Genomic DNA, 19269 nt, shown 5'->3' with positions numbered 1-19269 from the left:
CAGTTCAGTGCAGCATGTGCAGCGCAAGTGTGTCATATCGGCTACAGAACATGATCATGAGAACATTATAATTGTGTGTTTGAGACATGGATTTTTAATGGTGAGACTTTTGTTTTTGTAATCAGGCTCTCAAACATTATATATAAATTTGGATTTAGATTTATGGTTCAAAATATCGGTTATCGGCTTTCAAATATAAAGAATTATTGGTATCGGCCAAAATTCTGATATCGGTGCATCTCTAAGTTTCAGCCTTTAACCACTTTTCACTCATTTCTCCACTTAAAACCACTTTTCACTCATTTCTCCACTTAAACGTTCCTGTAGCTCAAACTGTGGTGTGTTTTCTTTGCAGGCTACCAAAGACTCGGTCGTACGACGATCTGCACACATCGTGTGAGGGTTTGACCCCGACCCGCCGCAGCAGCGATCCCAGCAGGAATGAGAAGTGGCAGGACCGTCTGAGCGTGATGATGAGTGTGACGAAAGAACCGGACAAGAGCCGTCCCGATCCGAGACTCGGCTTAAACACCAGCGACTCTGAGGCATTAAAGGGGGCGGAGCTTTCTGTGACTGACAGCCAAATGGAACAGGAAGTGAGAGAGGAGGATCACAGGAAGCTAGAAGTTGTACATAACACGCCTGCCTTCGATATTCCAGATAAGTTTGAGAGTGAGGACCAAATGTTTGGATCACCAGAGGAGAGTAAAGATCACGCTGTGGAACTTTCCACTGAAAAACACCCACCTAAATCCCAGCATCCTCTTTGCTCTAACGAAAACAGTGAGTTGCTATCAAACGGCTTAGATTTAAATAATCACGCCCCCTTTACAACTACCCATGATGCTTCAGAATCTAGCAGCCAATCTTCCATGGAGAGTTCTTCCAGTCCGAACCACACCCTCAACGGCGTCTGCTCACCTTCCCAGCATCCCGTTCATCCGCTTTCGGCCAATCAGGACGGGTTGAGTCTTCACAGTGACGCCGTACAGGTGCGCCTGCGAGAGATGGAGGCGGGGCATCAGCTGCAGGTGGAGACGCTGAAGAAACAGGTGCAGGAGCTCTGGAGCCGTCTGCACGTCAACGGGAAGCTGGTGAGGAACACACACTCGCTACTCTATGCACTTCCTATGTTATATTGAAACGCTTTAGTGATGGTAAATCTATGGTAGAGCACAGCGAAATTTAAAAAGGAAATATAAGTTCACAACACAACGAAATCAAACCACGACACAACGAAATCAGGCCACGACACAATGAAATCAGGCCACGATACAATGAAATCAGGCCACGACAACGAAATCAAGCTACGATACAATGAAATCAGGCCACGACAACGAAATCAAGCTACGATACAATGAAATCAGGCCACAACACAACGCAATCAGGCCACGACACAACGAAATCAGGCCACGATATAATGAAATCAAGCCACGATACAATGAAATCAGGCCACAACAACGAAATCAGGCCACGATACAATGAAATCAAGCCACGATACAATGAAATCAGGCCACGACAACGAAATCAAGCTACGATACAATGAAATCAGGCCACGATACAATGAAATCAGGCCACGACAACGAAATCAAGCTACGATACAATGAAATCAGGCCACAACACAACGCAATCAGGCCACGACACAACGAAATCAAGCCACGATACAATGAAATCAGGCCACGACAACGAAATCAGGCCACGACACAATGAAATCAAGCCACGATACAATGAAATCAAGCCACGACACAACGAAATCAGGCCACGACACAACGAAATCAGGCCACGATATAATGAAATCAAGCCACGATACAATGAAATCAGGCCACGATACAATGAAATCAAGCCACGATACAACGAAATCAGGCCACGACACAACGAAATCAGGCCACGACACAACGAAATCAGGCCACGACACAATGAAATCAAGCCACGATACAATGAAATCAGGCCACGATACAACGCAATCAGGCCACGACACAACGAAATCAGGCCACGATACAACGAAATCAAGCCACGACACAACGAAATCAAGCCACGACACAACGAAATCAAGCCACGACACAACGAAATCAAGCCACGACACAACGCAATCAGGCCACGACACAACGAAATCAGGCCACGATACAACGAAATCAAGCCACGATACAATGAAATCAAGCCACGATACAACGAAATCAAGCCACGACACAACGAAATCAAGCCACGACACAACGCAATCAGGCCACGACACAACGAAATCAGGCCACGACACAACGAAATCAAGCCACGACACAACGCAATCAGGCCACGACACAACGAAATCAGGCCACGACACAACGAAATCAGGCCACGACACAACGAAATCAGGCCACGATACAACACAATCAGGCCACGATACAACGCAATCAGGCCACGACACAACGAAATCAGGCCACGACACAACGAAATCAGGCCACGACACAACGCAATCAGGCCACGACACAACGAAATCAGGCCACGACACAACGAAATCAGGCCAAGACAACGAAATCAAGCCACGATACAACGAAATCAGGCCACGATACAACACAATCAGGCCACGATACAATGAAATCAAGCCACGATACAACACAATCAGGCCACGATACAATGAAATCAGGCCACGATACAATGAAATCAGGCCACGACACAACGCAATCAGGCCACGATACAATGAAATCAAGCCACGATACAACACAATCAGGCCACGATACAATGAAATCAGGCCACGACACAACGCAATCAGGCCACGACACAACGCAATCAGGCCACGACACAACGAAATCAGGCCACGACACAACGAAATCAGGCCAAGACAACGAAATCAAGCCACGATACAACGAAATCAGGCCACGATACAACACAATCAGGCCACGATACAATGAAATCAAGCCACGATACAACACAATCAGGCCACGATACAACACAATCAGGCCACGATACAATGAAATCAAGCCACGATACAACACAATCAGGCCACGATACAATGAAATCAGGCCACGACACAACGAAATCAGGCCACGACACAACGCAATCAGGCCACGATACAATGAAATCAAGCCACGATACAACACAATCAGGCCACGATACAATGAAATCAGGCCACGACACAACGCAATCAGGCCACGACACAACGCAATCAGGCCACGACACAACGAAATCAGGCCACGACACAACGAAATCAGGCCAAGACAACGAAATCAAGCCACGATACAACGAAATCAGGCCACGATACAACACAATCAGGCCACGATACAATGAAATCAAGCCACGATACAACACAATCAGGCCACGATACAATGAAATCAGGCCACGATACAACGCAATCAGGTCACGACACAACGCAATCAGGCCAAGACAACGAAATCAAGCCACGATACAACACAATCAGGCCACGACACAACGCAATCAGGCCACGACACAATGGAATCAGGCCACAAACACAACGCAAACAAGCCAAAACTGGGGCCGTTTGTTGCCACTTAAAGATTTAAAACCCCAGCATTGATGTTTTACCACAGTTGTCAATAATTAGTGATACATTGTTCATAATGAATTTATATAATAATTTGTGTCAAGATTGCACAACATTGTAGTTATCGGTATTGTCGGTCATTAAAGTTATAATAGTTATCATTATAGTTAACATTGTGGTTATCATAGTTAACATTATAGTTATAATTGTAGTTATCATTGTCCGGTAGTCGTGATTATAGTGATTAAAGTTATCGTTATAGTTATTGGTGTAAACAGGCTGTTAATCTCATTAACTTCAGCAGCTCTAACACTTCTTCTTCTCCTCTGGGCCACAGACGTCTCTTCCAGACGGGGAGAATAACCTGGAGTTACAGCGCTGTGGTGCCACTGATCTCCTGTCCGAGTCCAGCTGGGAACAGATCGGACAACGGGAAGCAGAGGTGAGCGGATCAGGGAGAGAACGGACGTCACACGGCAAAACATGCTTTTCTTACTCAGTGTTTCTGTCTTGTTTCCAGTCCAAATATCTAAACATTCTTAAATCAAGATGCGTTTACTAGAGGAGTAAAATGCCATACAATATTATCTTGATTTCTGGGGGGAAAATCAAAATGGGGTCAGAAAAATAATCTTAATTCAAACGGAAACATTATTTTTCTGACCCCATTGGCAGATCATTTTGCTTGTTTTAAGCAAACACTCACTTCATTTAGATTTTTTTTACTCAGAAAACAAGACTTAACATCTGATGGCAATCTAATATTAAATGCTTCTTGATTTAAGAATTTTTAGATGTTTGTTTGTTTTTAGAAAAAGTTTGTTTTAAACTGGCAAACGCCTTTGAACTCCCATTGGTCAGCGTGATGATGATGTAATAGGTGGGTGTGGCTCTGAAGCTCCGCCTTCTTAGGGGTGTGAATCTTCTCAGGTTCATTTCTCCTGTTCAGTCCGTCGAGGATCAGACGCGAGTAAAAACATGAACACACTGAGAGCTGCTTTACAGTAGAAACTGAACCTTTCTGAACTGCTGTTTTCTCACCGCTGGCATTGTTTATTTTAATGAGACAAATTTACATATTCATCTAAATGTGGGCGGCGTCAGGATGCTCATTAACAGTATAATCGCTGCAACTGTATTGCAAACGTCTTTTTACCCCTAAGCGAGTATTTTGAGTATATCAGGGCCTCACCCAGACAGCAACAGTGTGTCGGCTCAGATCCGGCCCACATCTGGTACGTGTGGACCGACACAATGTTGCTGTCTGGGTAATGTCAGTGAAGCAGATGGTTAAAGTGTGTTGCAGTCAGAGGTGGACAGTAACAAAGTACATTTACTTGAGCACTGTACTTAAGAACACTTTTTGAGTATCTGTACTGTACTTGAGAATTAGTTTTTCTTACATTTGAAAGACAAATATCATACTTTTTACTCCACTACATTTCTGTCAAGGTCCTTGAGTAGAAAGAAGTAAAGTCAGTCAGTGATGATTTTGGTGGCATTTTTGGTTGGAAATGAAAGTCGGGTTCTGACATCAAACCGATTTTCATTTTCAACTTTGGGTTTGGTCTTCTAAACGAGAATTTTGTCATTGTTTTGGAGCACACTAGCTTATAGATAGCAGTAAGGCTAACATATTCAGACTGAAAGCCCAAAAACTTTAAATAGGGCACCATTGTGGACGTTATTGAGTTATTCAATCCCACTACTGATATTGATATGAGGGTAGGCAGGCATAGAGTACTGTATTACATACAACAATAATAAAACAATACATTGAGATTGGAATTTTTGAGATTTACTTTTGATACTGAAGTACTTTTAAAAACGAGTACTTCTGTACTTTCACTGAAGTAAAAATTGGTCCTTACAACTTTTACTTGTAACGGAGTAATATTTGACCAGTAGCATCTGTACTTTCACTCAAGGAAAGAAGTTGTGTACTTTGTCCACCTCTGGTTGCAGTGTTGTGTGTGACTCATTACAAGTAACTTGAGTTATGTAATCAGATTACTTTTTCAAGTAACTAGTAAAGTAACGCATTACTTTTAAAATTTACATAAAAATATCTGAGTTACTTTTTCAAATTGGTAACGCAAGTTACTTTGTTTTCCCATTTATTGACTGACAGCTCTCCTGTCCTCAATTTGAGACAAATCATAAGTGCAGATGTGTGTGAGTGAGTGTGTGTGTGTGTGTGTGAACATGATGGTTATTGTAGATCTAGACTAAATGTGAGCATTTACTCTACACTTGCACAAAAAAAGATTCAATATTCCTCAAAATGAATAAAATCAGTGAAATGCAGAATACTATGCAAACCTCTAATAACTAAATATGTTACATAATACATACATTTTTATGCATTTACTTGCTTCTGACCTTCGATGATTCAGTTACACCATAAGCAAAAAGGACTATCGATTTTCTTTTTTTTAAATTGGTAAAGTAAGTCTTTTTTCTCCTGCATCTTATTCTTCCATTATCCAGAATAAGAGCAGCTGAAGGTTTGTTTGAGCGGCGCCCTCTACTGTACACGCGTGAATCTGCATTTCCTTCATCCTGAGGCGTGTTATTTCACTTTTGGTGTGAAAGTGTCTTTACATTTGCCCAAAAATATAACTTTTGTGATAAAAAAAAAACAAGCCAAAGAAAAAAAAGAAGTAACGCAACGCATTACTTTTCTTAAAAAGTAACTAAGTAACGCAATTTGTTACTTTTTAAGGGAATAATGGAATATTATAATGCATTACTTTTCAAAGTACCTTTCCCCGACACTGGTGTGTTGACTTCTTGTGTTTGTGTCCAGGTGACACAGTGGTACTCGGATCACCCGGCGTCCCGTTGCTATGGTTGCGAGAGGACATTCTGGCTGGCGAGGAAGCATCACTGCAGGTGAGACCCGGATACACTCGGGAATTACAGGAATATTCCACGTTCATTAATGCTCAGCGTTAAAACACTCACTAGTGCAGCCACAAGACACACACTGCAAAAAATGATATTCTTACTCAGTGTTTTTGTCTTGTTTCTAGTTCCAAATATCTAACAATTCTTACATCAAGATGCATTTACTAGATGAGTAAAATGCCATATGATATTATGTCTTGTTTTCAACAAGCAAAATGATCTTCAACGGGGTCAGAAAAATAATATTGTTTCCGTTTGAATTAAGATTATTTTTCTTTCCCCATTGGCAGATAATTGTGCTGTTTAAAGCAAAAACTCACTTCATTTGGATTTATTTCCCCAGAAAACAAGACATAATATCTTTTTATAATATCATTTTAATTTACTACTTTAGTAAATGCATCTTGATTTAAGAATGTTTAGATATTTGGACTGGAAACCAGACAAAAATACTGAGTAAGAAAAGCATTTCTTTTTGCAGTGTAAACAATATGATTTTAGTGTGAAAAATCACTGATCAACCTTTTCTGTTTAAAGGGGTCATGACCTGCATTTTTCTTTTCTTTTCTAATGTTCTCTGAGCTCCACTTATAATATTTTAACATCAAAAACCTCTTAATTTAGATTATAATTAATAATGTGTTTTCTATCCTGTTTTTGACCCTCTCTCTCAAACACTGAGTGTTGATGGGCGTCTCATTCGAGACGGGGAAGTAAACGCCCACTGCTGTGATTGGCTAACAGTTTTGCATATTAAAATAATTTTCTGTGTCCCCGTTATTAGATTTCGATGTTGAAAAATATCTCGTTACGTTTCCCAACAATGTGAAACATACATGCGTATTACATGTGCTTTATAAATCTTTAAATAAAGTTTAAGTACTTGAAGTTACAGCAGTTATAGTTGAGGAATGATCATTTACGGTGTTTTGAACAGAATTATGAATGAATCGTTTGTGGTTCTTATGGGCGATTCAGCTTTACTGATGAGAAAACAGAAGAAGTCTTTCACTGCAGCTTTTACTCAGGATTACAGCGAGTGGAGCGGATCTTTCTCCTGTATCCCAGAATCCCACGCTTTAACCCCATGAATGCTGAAGCAAACAGCAAATCACAGCTCTTGAGTTCGACTGAGTCACATGGTATAACACGGTTACTCACACGTGTGTGTTGCGACGTTACTGTCGGGTCCAGTGTAGTCGTCACTGCATCAGCTTTTATTCAGTCTCTCTGAACGGTCATGTTTAAAAACGAATCCGCAGTAAAACGAAGCGATCTAACCGGAACTTTGTTCAAAATAAAGTTCATCCACGCTTCAATAAAGTCTTGTAATCCTCTGTGGTTTTGTTGCTGTAATAATCCTGTTCACTGCTAGATGACGCGTGTGAATCAGTGGGCGGGGCTAAAAAGGTGATGATGTAGAAGTGGGCGTCGACCTTCTTCTGAAGAGGCGGTCTTTCGTCACACTATGATGTAATAATGTGACGAAATCCAAAACGAGTTGTTTTCTGAGCTTGGTTTCAGTAAAAGCTGTGTTTGGACTAACGAGGAAGCTTTGAGTTCTGAACTTCACATTTCTGCTTTTAAATCCTTTCCTGCCTCATTCATTTCTATTGTACGTGCTTCACTGTAACTCCATTTCTGTGTGTGTTTTTAAAAGTTTGTGGTGATCAACATTATGCCACAAATGTTGTGGATTGAGCTTATCCGGAATATTCCTTAAAGCGTTTCACACCGCACTGAACCCTGGGTAACGTCTTTTAAGGGCCTTGCCAAACTTTATACCGAATTTAAATTGAATTAACTATTTATTTATTTCTTAAAATAATCAGTAACACTTTACAATAAGGTCTCATTAGTTAACATGAACTAACAATGAACAATAGTTCTGCCGTGTTTATTAATCTGAATCTCATCATTTACTAATGCATCATTAGAATCAAAGCTTGTATCTGTTAATATTAATATGCACTGTGAACTAACATGAACATTAATAAAGGTTCATAAATGATGTAAAATATACTGCTCATAGTTCATGTTAGCTAATGCATTTACTAATCTTAACAAATGAGACCGTGTTATAAAGTGATATAATCTGAATTAAAATGCAAAAAAGCCCGTCAACAACTTTGATTGAAAAAGTGGATTCTGGAATCACAAAATTAATTCTGGTTTAATTCATTTAAAGTCCCCCTGTGGTGTAAATCCAGCCTTTAATGTAGTTTATGTGTCTATGTGGTGTTTTGAATCCGCTTTAAGACAAAGCATGTGTAAGTTCATAAGTCGACACCATTGCTGAGTATTTTCTCCTTAAAACTGCAGTGAACCAAAGACAGTCTCAAAAACACGCTTTGAAATCGCTGGTGTTTCTGACGTCACAAACTACCTTGTAACCAATCAGATCAACGTGTGATCGTCAACCAGTGGATCTCTGAGCTGAGTGAGTGAGTGGAGGCGGGGCTCATTTGCATATTCATAGAGCCACGCATACTAAATGAGGCGAGGGTGTCGAGTTACATTCCAGATATTTTAAGGCATGAATTATTTTAAGGAAAATTTTTTTTTTTTAAATATGTCATTTTTTTTAAGGGAATGATTGACTAAAGGGGGACTTTAAATATGTATATTAATTTTAATATTTAATATGAGGTTCTATTTGACTTGATAAGCGCAGCGGCTCACTGAATGAATCTGAGGGTTCGTTTACATGACAACCATGTACTTAAAACGTAAAAAAGTTTTTCCTTCGCATTTTTCACATACAGACGACAACGCTGTATTCTCCTGCCAGGCCAGTAGATGGCGATGTCACTTTGTAAACACGTAATACACATGCGCATCACCGTTTTCATAAATGCACGTTTTTGTAGTTTCGGGACAATGACGGTATCGTTTTAAAAAATGTGCTCATTTTCAGGCCCCCAAAACACAGTTGTCGAGTATATAAACAGCCGAAGTGCATAAAGTGTTCAGTTGTTAGTTGGAAGCAGTGTGTGTGAGTGTTGTCTGATCGCTCTCTCTCTCTCTCTCGTTCTGCTGCAGTGGCAGAGAGCCGGTTGATGAGGCCTGGTGAGACTTTCCTTCTCCTCTTCTTCTGTCTGTCCATCCATCTTTCCCTTCTCACACACACTCATTCACATCGTCCTCCACTGTAGCGTCTCAGTCCTCATGCTTGTTCTCACACTAGAGATTTTACTGCAGATATACACACCAGTGACTCAAAGTCAAGTCCATTTCGTATGAATTACTACAATCCCAGTCACAAGTTTCTGATCGGTAAGAATTTTAATGTTTTTAAAAGAGTCTCTTCTGCTCACCAAAGCTGCATTTATTTGATTAAAAATACAAATAAATACAGTAAAAATGTGAAATATTATAATTGAATAATAGAAGCAAAAGACTAATTTTAAAAACATTAAAAATCTTACCGATCTAAAACTTTTGACTGGGAGTGTATATGTGAAGCTTAAGTACTTTATGAACATTAGAAGTGTTAATTCCTCTCTCTCTCTCTTCGCTGCAGGAACTGTGGGAATGTGTTCTGCTCGAGCTGCTGTGACCAGAAGGTGGCGCTAGCGAGTCAACAGCTCCGCGAGCCGAACCGCGTGTGTCAGACGTGTGTCGGGCACCTCCGGCCCTCATCCGTTCCTCCCGCGCTCCCGCCGGCAGACCTGGAACTGGAGAACCCCATCACCGCCAGCTCCAACTGAGCCGGATCCCTGCCGCATCCCAGCCGGAACACACAGAGAACTGGAGAACCCCATCACCGCCAGCTCTTACTGAGCCGGATCCCAGCCGGATCACACAGAGAACTGGAGAACCCTATCCCCGCCAGCTCCAACTGAGCCGGATCCCTGCCGCATCCCAGCCGGAACACACGGAGAACTGGAGAACCCCATCACTGCCAGCTCTTACTGAGCCGGATCCCAACTGCATCCCAGCCGTTTCACACAGAGAGCTGGAGAACCCCATCACTGCCAGCTCTTACTGAGCCGGATCCCAGCCGGATCACACAGAGAGCTGGAGAACCCTATCCCCGCCAGCTCCAACTGAGCCGGATCCCTGCCGCATCCCAGCCGAAACACACGGAGAACTGGAGAACCTCATCACCGCCAGCTCCAACTGAGCCGGATCCCTGCCGCATCCCAGCCGGAACACACGGAGAACTGGAGAACCCCATCACTGGCAGCTCTTACTGAGCCGGATCCCAACTGCATCCCAGCCGGATCACACAGAGAGCTGGAGAACCCTATCCCCGCCAGCTCCAACTAAGCCGGATCCCAACCGCATCCCAGCCGGATCACACAGAGAGCTGGAGAACCCTATCCCCGCCAGCTCCAACTAAGCCGGATCCCAACCGCATCCCAGCCGGATCACACAGAGAGCTGGAGAACCCTATCCCCGCCAGCTCCAACTGAGCCAGATCCCAACCGCATCCCAGCCGGATCACACAGAGAGCTGGAGAACCCTATCCCCGCCAGCTCCAACTGAGCCGCATCCCAGCCGGAATACACGTAGAACCGGCTCAACGCCAGCGCTGGAGGGATCGGGATCGAGAGCTCATCATTTACTCACTCTCATGTGCTTCTGTATGACCAAAGTGCACATCTAAAGCATGACATGACGTGACTTTCCTCTGTGGATCCCAATCCAGCGACTGGATTCACCAAAATATTTGTAAGAAAGAAGTTGATCAAGGGGATGGAAAGGCGTAACGCTAAACATTAGTCCCGAACCTCTTCCGGTGCGTAGATCCAAAAGGAAATCCAAAATCTGAAAAAAGATCCGCACACGAATATAGGCCAAAAAGCTCAACAAATAAAGTGCAAAAGTGCAAGGTGCGCAAACGTTCCCGGGAATCAGTGGAATTCCATCCTGGAATCTGATTTTATCCCACATAAAAATATTTACATTTAAAAAAAAATTTTTTCAAAGTTTTGAATAGAGGATTGTTGTGATATGTATGTATAATTATATTGTAGACCATTGATGTAAATATTTTTTAATCACTAATAACAAGAGTTCCTGGATTCAACACACAGCTCCTTTAATATAAATAAATGTTTAATCAAAATAAAACTTAAAATCACAATATAGTGCGATTATCAAATCGAATGCTGCATTTTAAATACTGAATTTCGAATTTACTCAAAGTCACGTCATGCATAATCATGACCAATCTGTGTTTACATTATAATCAATGGTGTCACTTCAGAGAACTTGTGCACATCGCTAGGAATATATTAATAATGATCTGCATCATATGTGGGGTTAGTCACTAGTGTTATATTGTAATGCTTGATATTACAAGTTGGAGGCTATCTGAACTTTAAGAAGTTAAGGATTATTTAAGACTTCAGAATCTTAAAAAAAACAAAACATTCCTCTTAATGTTTTGTGCATCCCTGATCTCGTTTTGATGATTTTTTATGAACATGCTTAAAAAAAAAAAATCATATACATAGTTCATACAAATGATGCACTATGATAGACGAATAGAACGTGTATGCAAATGAGATCCGAAAGTAAAATTTGGCTCACCGTCCTTTTGTTGCAGACGCTCTTCAGGTTTGAAGCATCATGAGGCTGAGGAAATGATGACAGAACTTTAATATCCCTGAACTATTCCTGTAGGACACACGGCTTCGGACTCACAAACCAAGAGGAGTTTTGCACACTTGAATCTGTGTATATGAACTTTGTATGTATATTATGTCACATGTACAGCCAATGCAATGAAAGCTTGACGGACTTCACGAATTTGAGCAATACTCACAGGATCGGGACGATAATGGAAAAGATCCTTGTGTGACGACCATCTCAAACGTGTCTGCTGTCTGGTTGTGTTTGCCCTGATGAAATCTCCCACAATGCAATGCTTCTGTCTTTCCTCTCTATGTTGGACAGGGTTTGTATGAGCTGCTAACGCTGTCGCTTATGGAGTCTGCGTGAATGAAATTAAAGCACAACACACTGCCAACCTGAGGCACGAGACTGAGTTTCATTGATGCTCGTGATTTTAAAAAAATATTAAAAAAAGATGAACTTGTTGATTTAGAGTTAATGAACCTGTAGTCCTGGCTGAAAATGTGCAATCTGAATTCTATAGAGAATTTGACTACTGGTTTCCTACTAACCCTAAAGCTTGACATATGAAATAACCTGAGAAATCTGTTTTATTTGATTTTTTATGTAAGTTTATTGAACCTTTAGATAAAAAAAAAAAAAAAAAAAAAAGTTTGCTTTTGTGGCTCATATAATGAGAACATGAAGGACAAAACAGCTCCATTTTATAATTTTACTCCGAGGCTCAAACCGGAACAAAAATATGGAATTTGGTTCATATGCTGATATTTATATGGAGAAAAAGTGATGTAAATGTAATGTAAATCAATGATATCTTTATAACAGTAAAGCAGATTCTTGCATAAAATGCATATAAATATCTGCTAGTAATATGTCTTAGTAAGATGATATTTAAATGATTAGTTTTATGATCAAAGCTCTGCAGTTTTAAAACATATAATGCAATACAATGATGATTGAGAGATGAACTAATAAACCTTCCTCAAAAGCCTGATGATCATATTTGATACTCATGATTTTTAGAATAAATGAGTTATGGATAATGAAGTAAACTGAAGTTATGGGGATGAAATGAGTAATTCAAGGCATCCAGCATCTACAGCATGATTGAAAGTCATTATTTTTTTAAACATTTAATAGGCTTAAACGTTCAATTTAAGCAAACTTAAAACAATCTTCACATAAACCCATTATAATAAATGGCTGTAATAAGTTTCTGTCTGTCAATATCAGCTCTCTTTATTTTGCCCATTCATTTTCACATGACAATTACAACATTTGATATCAATATTTTTATGTGAGGATTGATCCTCTCGATACAACGTCAGTGTCATTATTAATGTTACTTACGTTTAAAGTATTTAAGTTTAAAAGATTTTTTTGTGTTTTGAGTCAAAATACACATTTTTCCCTTCAGATATTTAAAAAAACAAAAAAAATATATAACCATTTAAACTAAATTGTTACACCTTTTGCATTCTGAAAGTGAACTGTGGCTTTACACATGAAATTATGCTGTTTATTTCCCCCAAATATTAGTTGAAATGTCTTAATTTGTTTTAAATTACTTCTGTAAAATACATTTAGCCTTCTTCATACACTCACACACACATTACACATGCATAAACACACAATAATCCTGAAATTAAAACATCTTAGTGTTTGTAGAGCAAAAGTTCATTGAGGGTTTGGAAAAGTGTCCACATTTCACTTTGCTGCCACTCACTGATGAACCGTTGCAGCATAAAAAGGAGTTTATCATCATTTTTTCATATGAAAGTAAAGGTTTATGGATGTAAAATTAATATATTTAGTTTGATGTTGTTTCGTTAGAAAAAGAAAATGTAGGTTTCATAAATTTAGCCTGTTTTAAGCGTTTGGTAATTCTCATATAAATTTCAACTTATGATATATTCAAATAAAATTTCTCATAAATATTGATAAAAATATATATTTTCTTTCAGACTGGTTTTTGCTGCAGTTCTTGAAAACTTTAAAAGAATTTCTAAACTTTTTTTATGAATAAAAGGGGGTAAATGAAGTAATAACATGGTAAAAACATGGTAACATTCAAAAACTTTAGTGCATTCACTCATTAATGAGAAGTTACTGATTAGATTAAATATGGTTTTAGTTATAAAGCTGCTTGTAGAGTTTTTTTAACGCATTAAAGATGTGAACCTCGAAGTTCAACCAACACGACTCTTTACTTTCTCAGCAAGTGTTCCTGGTCTGATTCAATCCAATTCAAAGTTCATAATCTTTCATCAAAATGTAATAATAACTTGCTCCACCTCAGGAAGATCTGTGACGTCATCAATCCCTCTTATTTTTCACTGACCTGTCAGTCAAATCCTGAAGGAGAAAATCAAGTCCAATCCTACATTTTGTCTCACCGAAAATCCAGTTTAACCTGAAAACATGATTATGAAAGTACAATTAAAGAAAGTAAAGAGACTCAGGAAAGACGCAGAGGCTCAGATAAAGATAGAACTTTTTGTTTATTAGTGGCTATAGATAATGCTATTGGACCATAATCATAAAAAATAATAAAACAAGAAACGCTACATCTCTGGTCAGCGGTCGGTTAACATCAGCATCGATTAGCGCGTGATGAGAAATGAGAAGCGGGAAAAGAACAAACCCGTTACAGCGTCTCCATGCGACAGAACGAGACGTCACCGCACGAATGAGTTAAACGCGCGAAACACATCATCACGGAGAGCGGGAAATGGCGTCGGTGGCACTTCATCTGAGGAGAAATTCGAGAGTGATTCCTTTAGGATTCATACATTCTAATCCTGAGTTCATCATGGCTCATGGGAAGCGGACGACACACGCCACGACGAGAGTTGCTCCGAACACGACACCGAACATCGAGCCGGTACGTGACACGACGAAAACAAGCCAGCTTGATTCAAGCAAAAATGTTCAGATTGAGACAAAATCCATCCGTTACAAACCAGTTCCTCGCGCTTCGATTTTAACAAAAATAGACCCGCCTCGCGATTCGCTTCGATATTGTCTTATAAAAAACATCACGTGGGCGTATTTACAAAGGGTTAAACGTGACATTCTGAAGGTTTACAAAGATTCCGTTCCGTCGAGACGGACGCTACGCTGTCGCCGGGGATTGTGGGTAGTGCGGGAAGAGAGAGGAAAGTATAGAAACTTATTTCTGCCACGGAATAGAAAAACCAAACATAAGTAAGACATTTTAATCTACAATTCTGACCTTTTCCCACACAATGGCTAGTTTATATATTTCATTTGCAAGTTATGAGCTTGTTATTGCAAGTTTACATCTCATAATTCTGGCATAATTCACAATTAAGATTTTTTCTGATTCCGCCATGGAAAAAATAATTAAATAAAAATGGCATTTATAACTTTTTATTTCACAAATCGGTCTGTTTTTCTCACAATTGCAAGGTTATGTCGCGCTGAATTTTGAGAAAAAAAATCTAAATTGTGAGATAAAAAAGTCGCTCATTATTTGCCAGTTTATATAAAGGTAATTGCGACGTTTTATCGCACAATTTAGAATTTTTTCCTCTCACAATCGCAAGCTTGCATCTCGCAATTTGAACTTTCTTCTCAAACTGTTTTTTTAAACTTTTTATCCCGCCATTCTGAGAAAAGTTAATTTTAAAAATAAAATTTTCTATACTTTTTTTTTAATTCTACGAAAAAGTCAGAATTGCGAGACGTAAACTGGCAAAAATTATACTAACTTTTTAATCTCACAATTTAGATATTTTTTCACGCAATTCAACGCAATGTAACCTCGCAATTGCGGGAAAAAACAGTCAGATTTGTGAAATAAAAAGTTATAAATACCGTTTTAAATAATTTTTTTCCATGGCGGAAGCAGAAAAAATCTGAATTGTGAATTATGCCAGAATTATGAGATGTAAACTCACAATAACAAACTCATAACTTTCTAAATGACAGATATAAACTAGCAATTGTGAGAAAAAGTCAGAATTGTACGATTAAAACATCTTACTTGTATTATTTTTTCTATTCTGTGGCAGAAACGAGCTTCCATCGGACGTAAAAGAGAAGGACAGGAAAATCAAGACAAACAATCTGTGTGTGTTAGTGTGGTTTAGAAAGGTTCGCACTAGTAAACGCTGGCCAGATCTGTGTGTTGTGTTTCTAAGGCCATGTGGAGCGGGATGTTGTGCTGGGAGTTTCGGGATCTGATGACACGTGATTCTTCTGATGTCCCTCACACCGACGACTGATCCCACACCTGCTGGACACACAAACACAGGTTTTATAATTAGTATAATTGTATAAACGTCCACCTTTTGCTTGTGCTTCGTCTCTTTTTGCTGTGAAATCAAGTTTAAAAAAGTGAACGTAACTTTAATGTTGTTAATATAATTTAAACTACGGGGCTGTTGAATGCTCAAATCTGATTGGTTGACGAACGTTCTAAGGTGTGCAGTTATTTTCAGGGAAACGCGTATAAAGTAGTTCCAGGCAGGTTTTGACCGCATTACATGTCCATATCACTTCGCCAAATGATTTCAGTTATTTCAAAAGGTCCTTCTCCGGTTCACTGAATTATTAGAAAAATAATGCTTTGTGTCGTGACCGCATTACTACCTTGGCTGTACATTATTTTTCTAATAATTCAACGGACCGGAGTCAATTATTCCTTACATAATATAATATAGTGTCATTTTTTCCTGTTTCACTACAGTTTGGTGTTGTTTAACAAAACAGTTAACATAAAATGATATGATACAAAATATATATAATTTTTTTTTTTACAATATATAAAAATTATATTTTACAAACTATAATATATATATAGCATATAATATAAAAAAATAAAATAAAACAAACAAAGAAGTCATTGAATCATGCACACCCTCGTCTCACTCTGACTTTTGAACATTAGACTTGAGGTTTAGAACTCTTGACTGAGTCTGCATGTGTGTGTGTGTGTGTGTGTGTGTTCAGTCGTCCTGACCTTGTTAACAGTGTTGATGGGTGTTCGAGCGGATCCGGTGTGCAGTGTGTGTGTGCAGTGTGTGTGTGTGTGTTCAGTCGTCCTGACCTTGTTAACAGTGTTGATGGGTGTTCAAGCGGATCCGGTGTGCAGTGTGTGTGTTCAGTCGTCCTGACCTTGTTAACAGTGTTGATGGGTGTTCAAGCGGATCCGGTGTGTGTGTGTGTGTGTTCAGTCGTCCTGACCTTGTTAACAGTGTTGATGGGTGTTCAGGCGGATCCGGTGTGTGTGTGTGTGTGTGTTCAGTCGTCCTGACCTTGTTAATGGTGTTGATGGGTGTTTGAGTGGATCCGGTGTGCAGTGTGGGTGTGTGTGTGTGTGTTCAGTCATCCTGACCTTGTTAACAGTGTTGATGGGTGTTCGAGCGGATCTGGTGTGCAGTGTGTGTGTGTTCAGTCGTCCTGACCTTGTTAATGGTGTTGATGGGTGTTTGAGTGGATCCGGTGTGCAGTGTGGGGGTGTGTGTGTGTGTGTTCAGTCATCCTGACCTTGTTAACGGTGTTGATGGGTGTTCGAGCGGATCCGGTGTGCAGTCTCTGTCTCGGCTCCTCAAACGCGTGTCCAGGCGATCTCTCTCTGCGCAGCTCCATCACGCGTCCCGGAGAACAGTCGAGTCGAGGGTCCATGATCCTCCCCGGGGACTTCTCCCGGTCCAGGGGCCGCGCCGGAGACTTGTCGCGCCTGAACTCGGTGCGAGCCTCTCGGTACCGGTGAGGTGTCCCGGGCTGGTGGAGCCCTTCCTGGACCGACGGCATCGACGCCACACGCTTGGAGATGTGCTCGTTGTAGGTCGGGGGACCACGCTTGTTCGGGCTACGGGACAGAGAGAGTCACAGTCAGTCCCTTCACAGAAATACACCATGATAACGGAGGACCGCGCTTTTTCAAGAGTCACAGTCAGTTACCTTGCTTTCCTTCACAGAAATCCATCGTGATAACTTAGTTGTTTCAACAGTCTTTCTGTCATTTACACTTTATTTCAAAGCAAATTCCTTGGTAAATATGGTATACTTTAGTTGGACGTACCATACTGATTGGGATAACGCTTAGGGACCCTGTCATCTTCGAGTATTGATTAAACGAGCCAATGCACATTGGTGTGCGAGATTTGCATCTCACGCTCCGCCCCGCAGCAATCATGGGCAAGGCTTACAGAGCCTGTGGACAAGCCGCTTCCTCCCTGCATGCCATGGCGTTGCTGCAGGTCCACCAGGCCAAGGTTGAGCCACATGGACATGCACAAGGGTAGTACAGACCATGAGCTCATGGGTGAGCTCCGCAACCGACCTTGAAGGTTGTGGCCTGTGCGGTCGGTCTGGCGATTTCCACCTTATTGGTCCAGGAGTGCCATCTCTGGCTCAACCTGGCCGATATGAGGGTGACCGACAAGTCTCGGTTCCTGGACTCCCCCATTTCCCAGGTTGGGCTCTTTGGCGATGCGATGGAGAACTTTGCCCAACAGTTCTCTGCCACCCAGAAGCAGACGGAGGCGATCCGGCACATCCTGCCCCGTCGGTCCGCTGCAGCGTCCCGCTAGGTGCGCTCCCGCTAGGCCCCAGCAGCAGCCTTCACCCAGGCCTTAGCATGGAGCTGGCCGCCCAGCCCGTCTCAGCCGCTGCCAGGCCAGGTGGCAAGCATAAGAACAAGCGTCCCTGAGACGGGCCACCCAGGGATGGAGGAACAAGCTCTTCGGGAGATGACGCACCACTTCCTCGCCCGGAGAAGGGCCGGGTGGAGAATCTTTGTTTTGTTTGTTTCTGTTCCACCGCTAACTCCCCCGGAGTCACCCACATTTTAATAAAGTAGAGCAAATTCCTCTTTTCCTGTGGGTTACGGCCAATCTTGGACCTGCGTGTCTTGAATCGGGCCCTTTAGAAGCTTCCGTTCAAGATGCTAACGCAGAAACGCATTTTCAAATGCATCCGTCCCCGAGATTGGTTTGCAGCGATCGACCTGAAGGACGTGTACTTTCATGTCTCCATCCTCCTGGGCCATTCCTGCGCTTCACGTTCGAGGATTGAGCGTATCAGCACAAAGTCCTACCCTTCGGGCTGGCCCTGTCACCCCGCGTATTTACGAAGGTCGCTTAGGTGGCCATTGCTCCCATGAGAGAGCGTGTTGTTCGCATCCTCAACTATCTCGATGACTGGCTTATACTAGCTCAGTTGTGCGAGCACAGGGACCTGGAGCTCAGGCATCTCAGCCAGTTGGACCTTCGGGTCAACTGGGAAAAGAGCAAACTCACCCCCGTGCAGAGGATCTCTTATCTCGGTAT

General features: G+C 41.3%; 2 protein-coding genes across 8 annotated transcripts in view; one reads left to right on the top strand and one right to left on the bottom strand.

The window, feature by feature from the left end:
* The window catches only part of LOC311294460 (phosphatidylinositol-3,5-bisphosphate 3-phosphatase MTMR3), a 29738-nt gene extending 17371 nt beyond the window's left edge, over positions 1-12367 (top strand). For 3 of the 5 annotated variants that reach the window (XM_084415368.1, XM_084415366.1, XM_084415365.1), the window contains 5 exons: positions 356-1094; positions 3810-3914; positions 6282-6367; positions 9425-9451; positions 9906-11281. In XM_084415368.1, the coding sequence (XP_084271494.1) occupies positions 356-1094; positions 3810-3914; positions 6282-6367; positions 9425-9451; positions 9906-10092 (1144 nt within the window). In that variant the 3' untranslated portion in view covers positions 10093-11281. Of the gene's footprint in view, positions 1-355; positions 1095-3809; positions 3915-6281; positions 6368-9424; positions 9452-9905; positions 11282-11939 lie in introns of those variants that run through there. The other 2 variants (XR_014628057.1, XM_084415367.1) reach the window with 2 other exon arrangements.
* A 3284-nt stretch (positions 12368-15651) lies between these two features.
* The window catches only part of cita (citron rho-interacting serine/threonine kinase a), a 116421-nt gene continuing 112803 nt past the window's right edge, over positions 15652-19269 (bottom strand). For all 3 annotated transcript variants that reach the window (XM_084415361.1, XM_084415362.1, XM_084415363.1), the window contains 2 exons: positions 17483-17807; positions 15652-16226 (listed from right to left, as the gene is read on the bottom strand). In XM_084415361.1, coding sequence (XP_084271487.1) covers positions 16203-16226; positions 17483-17807 — 349 coding nt within the window. In that variant the 3' untranslated portion in view covers positions 15652-16202. The remainder of the gene's footprint in view (positions 16227-17482; positions 17808-19269) is intronic.

Source organism: Rutilus rutilus (genome assembly GCF_951802725.1).
Source record: "Rutilus rutilus genome assembly, chromosome: 7".
Lineage (NCBI taxonomy): Eukaryota > Metazoa > Chordata > Actinopteri > Cypriniformes > Leuciscidae > Rutilus > Rutilus rutilus.
This window is presented reverse-complemented; position numbering and strand designations above follow the sequence as displayed.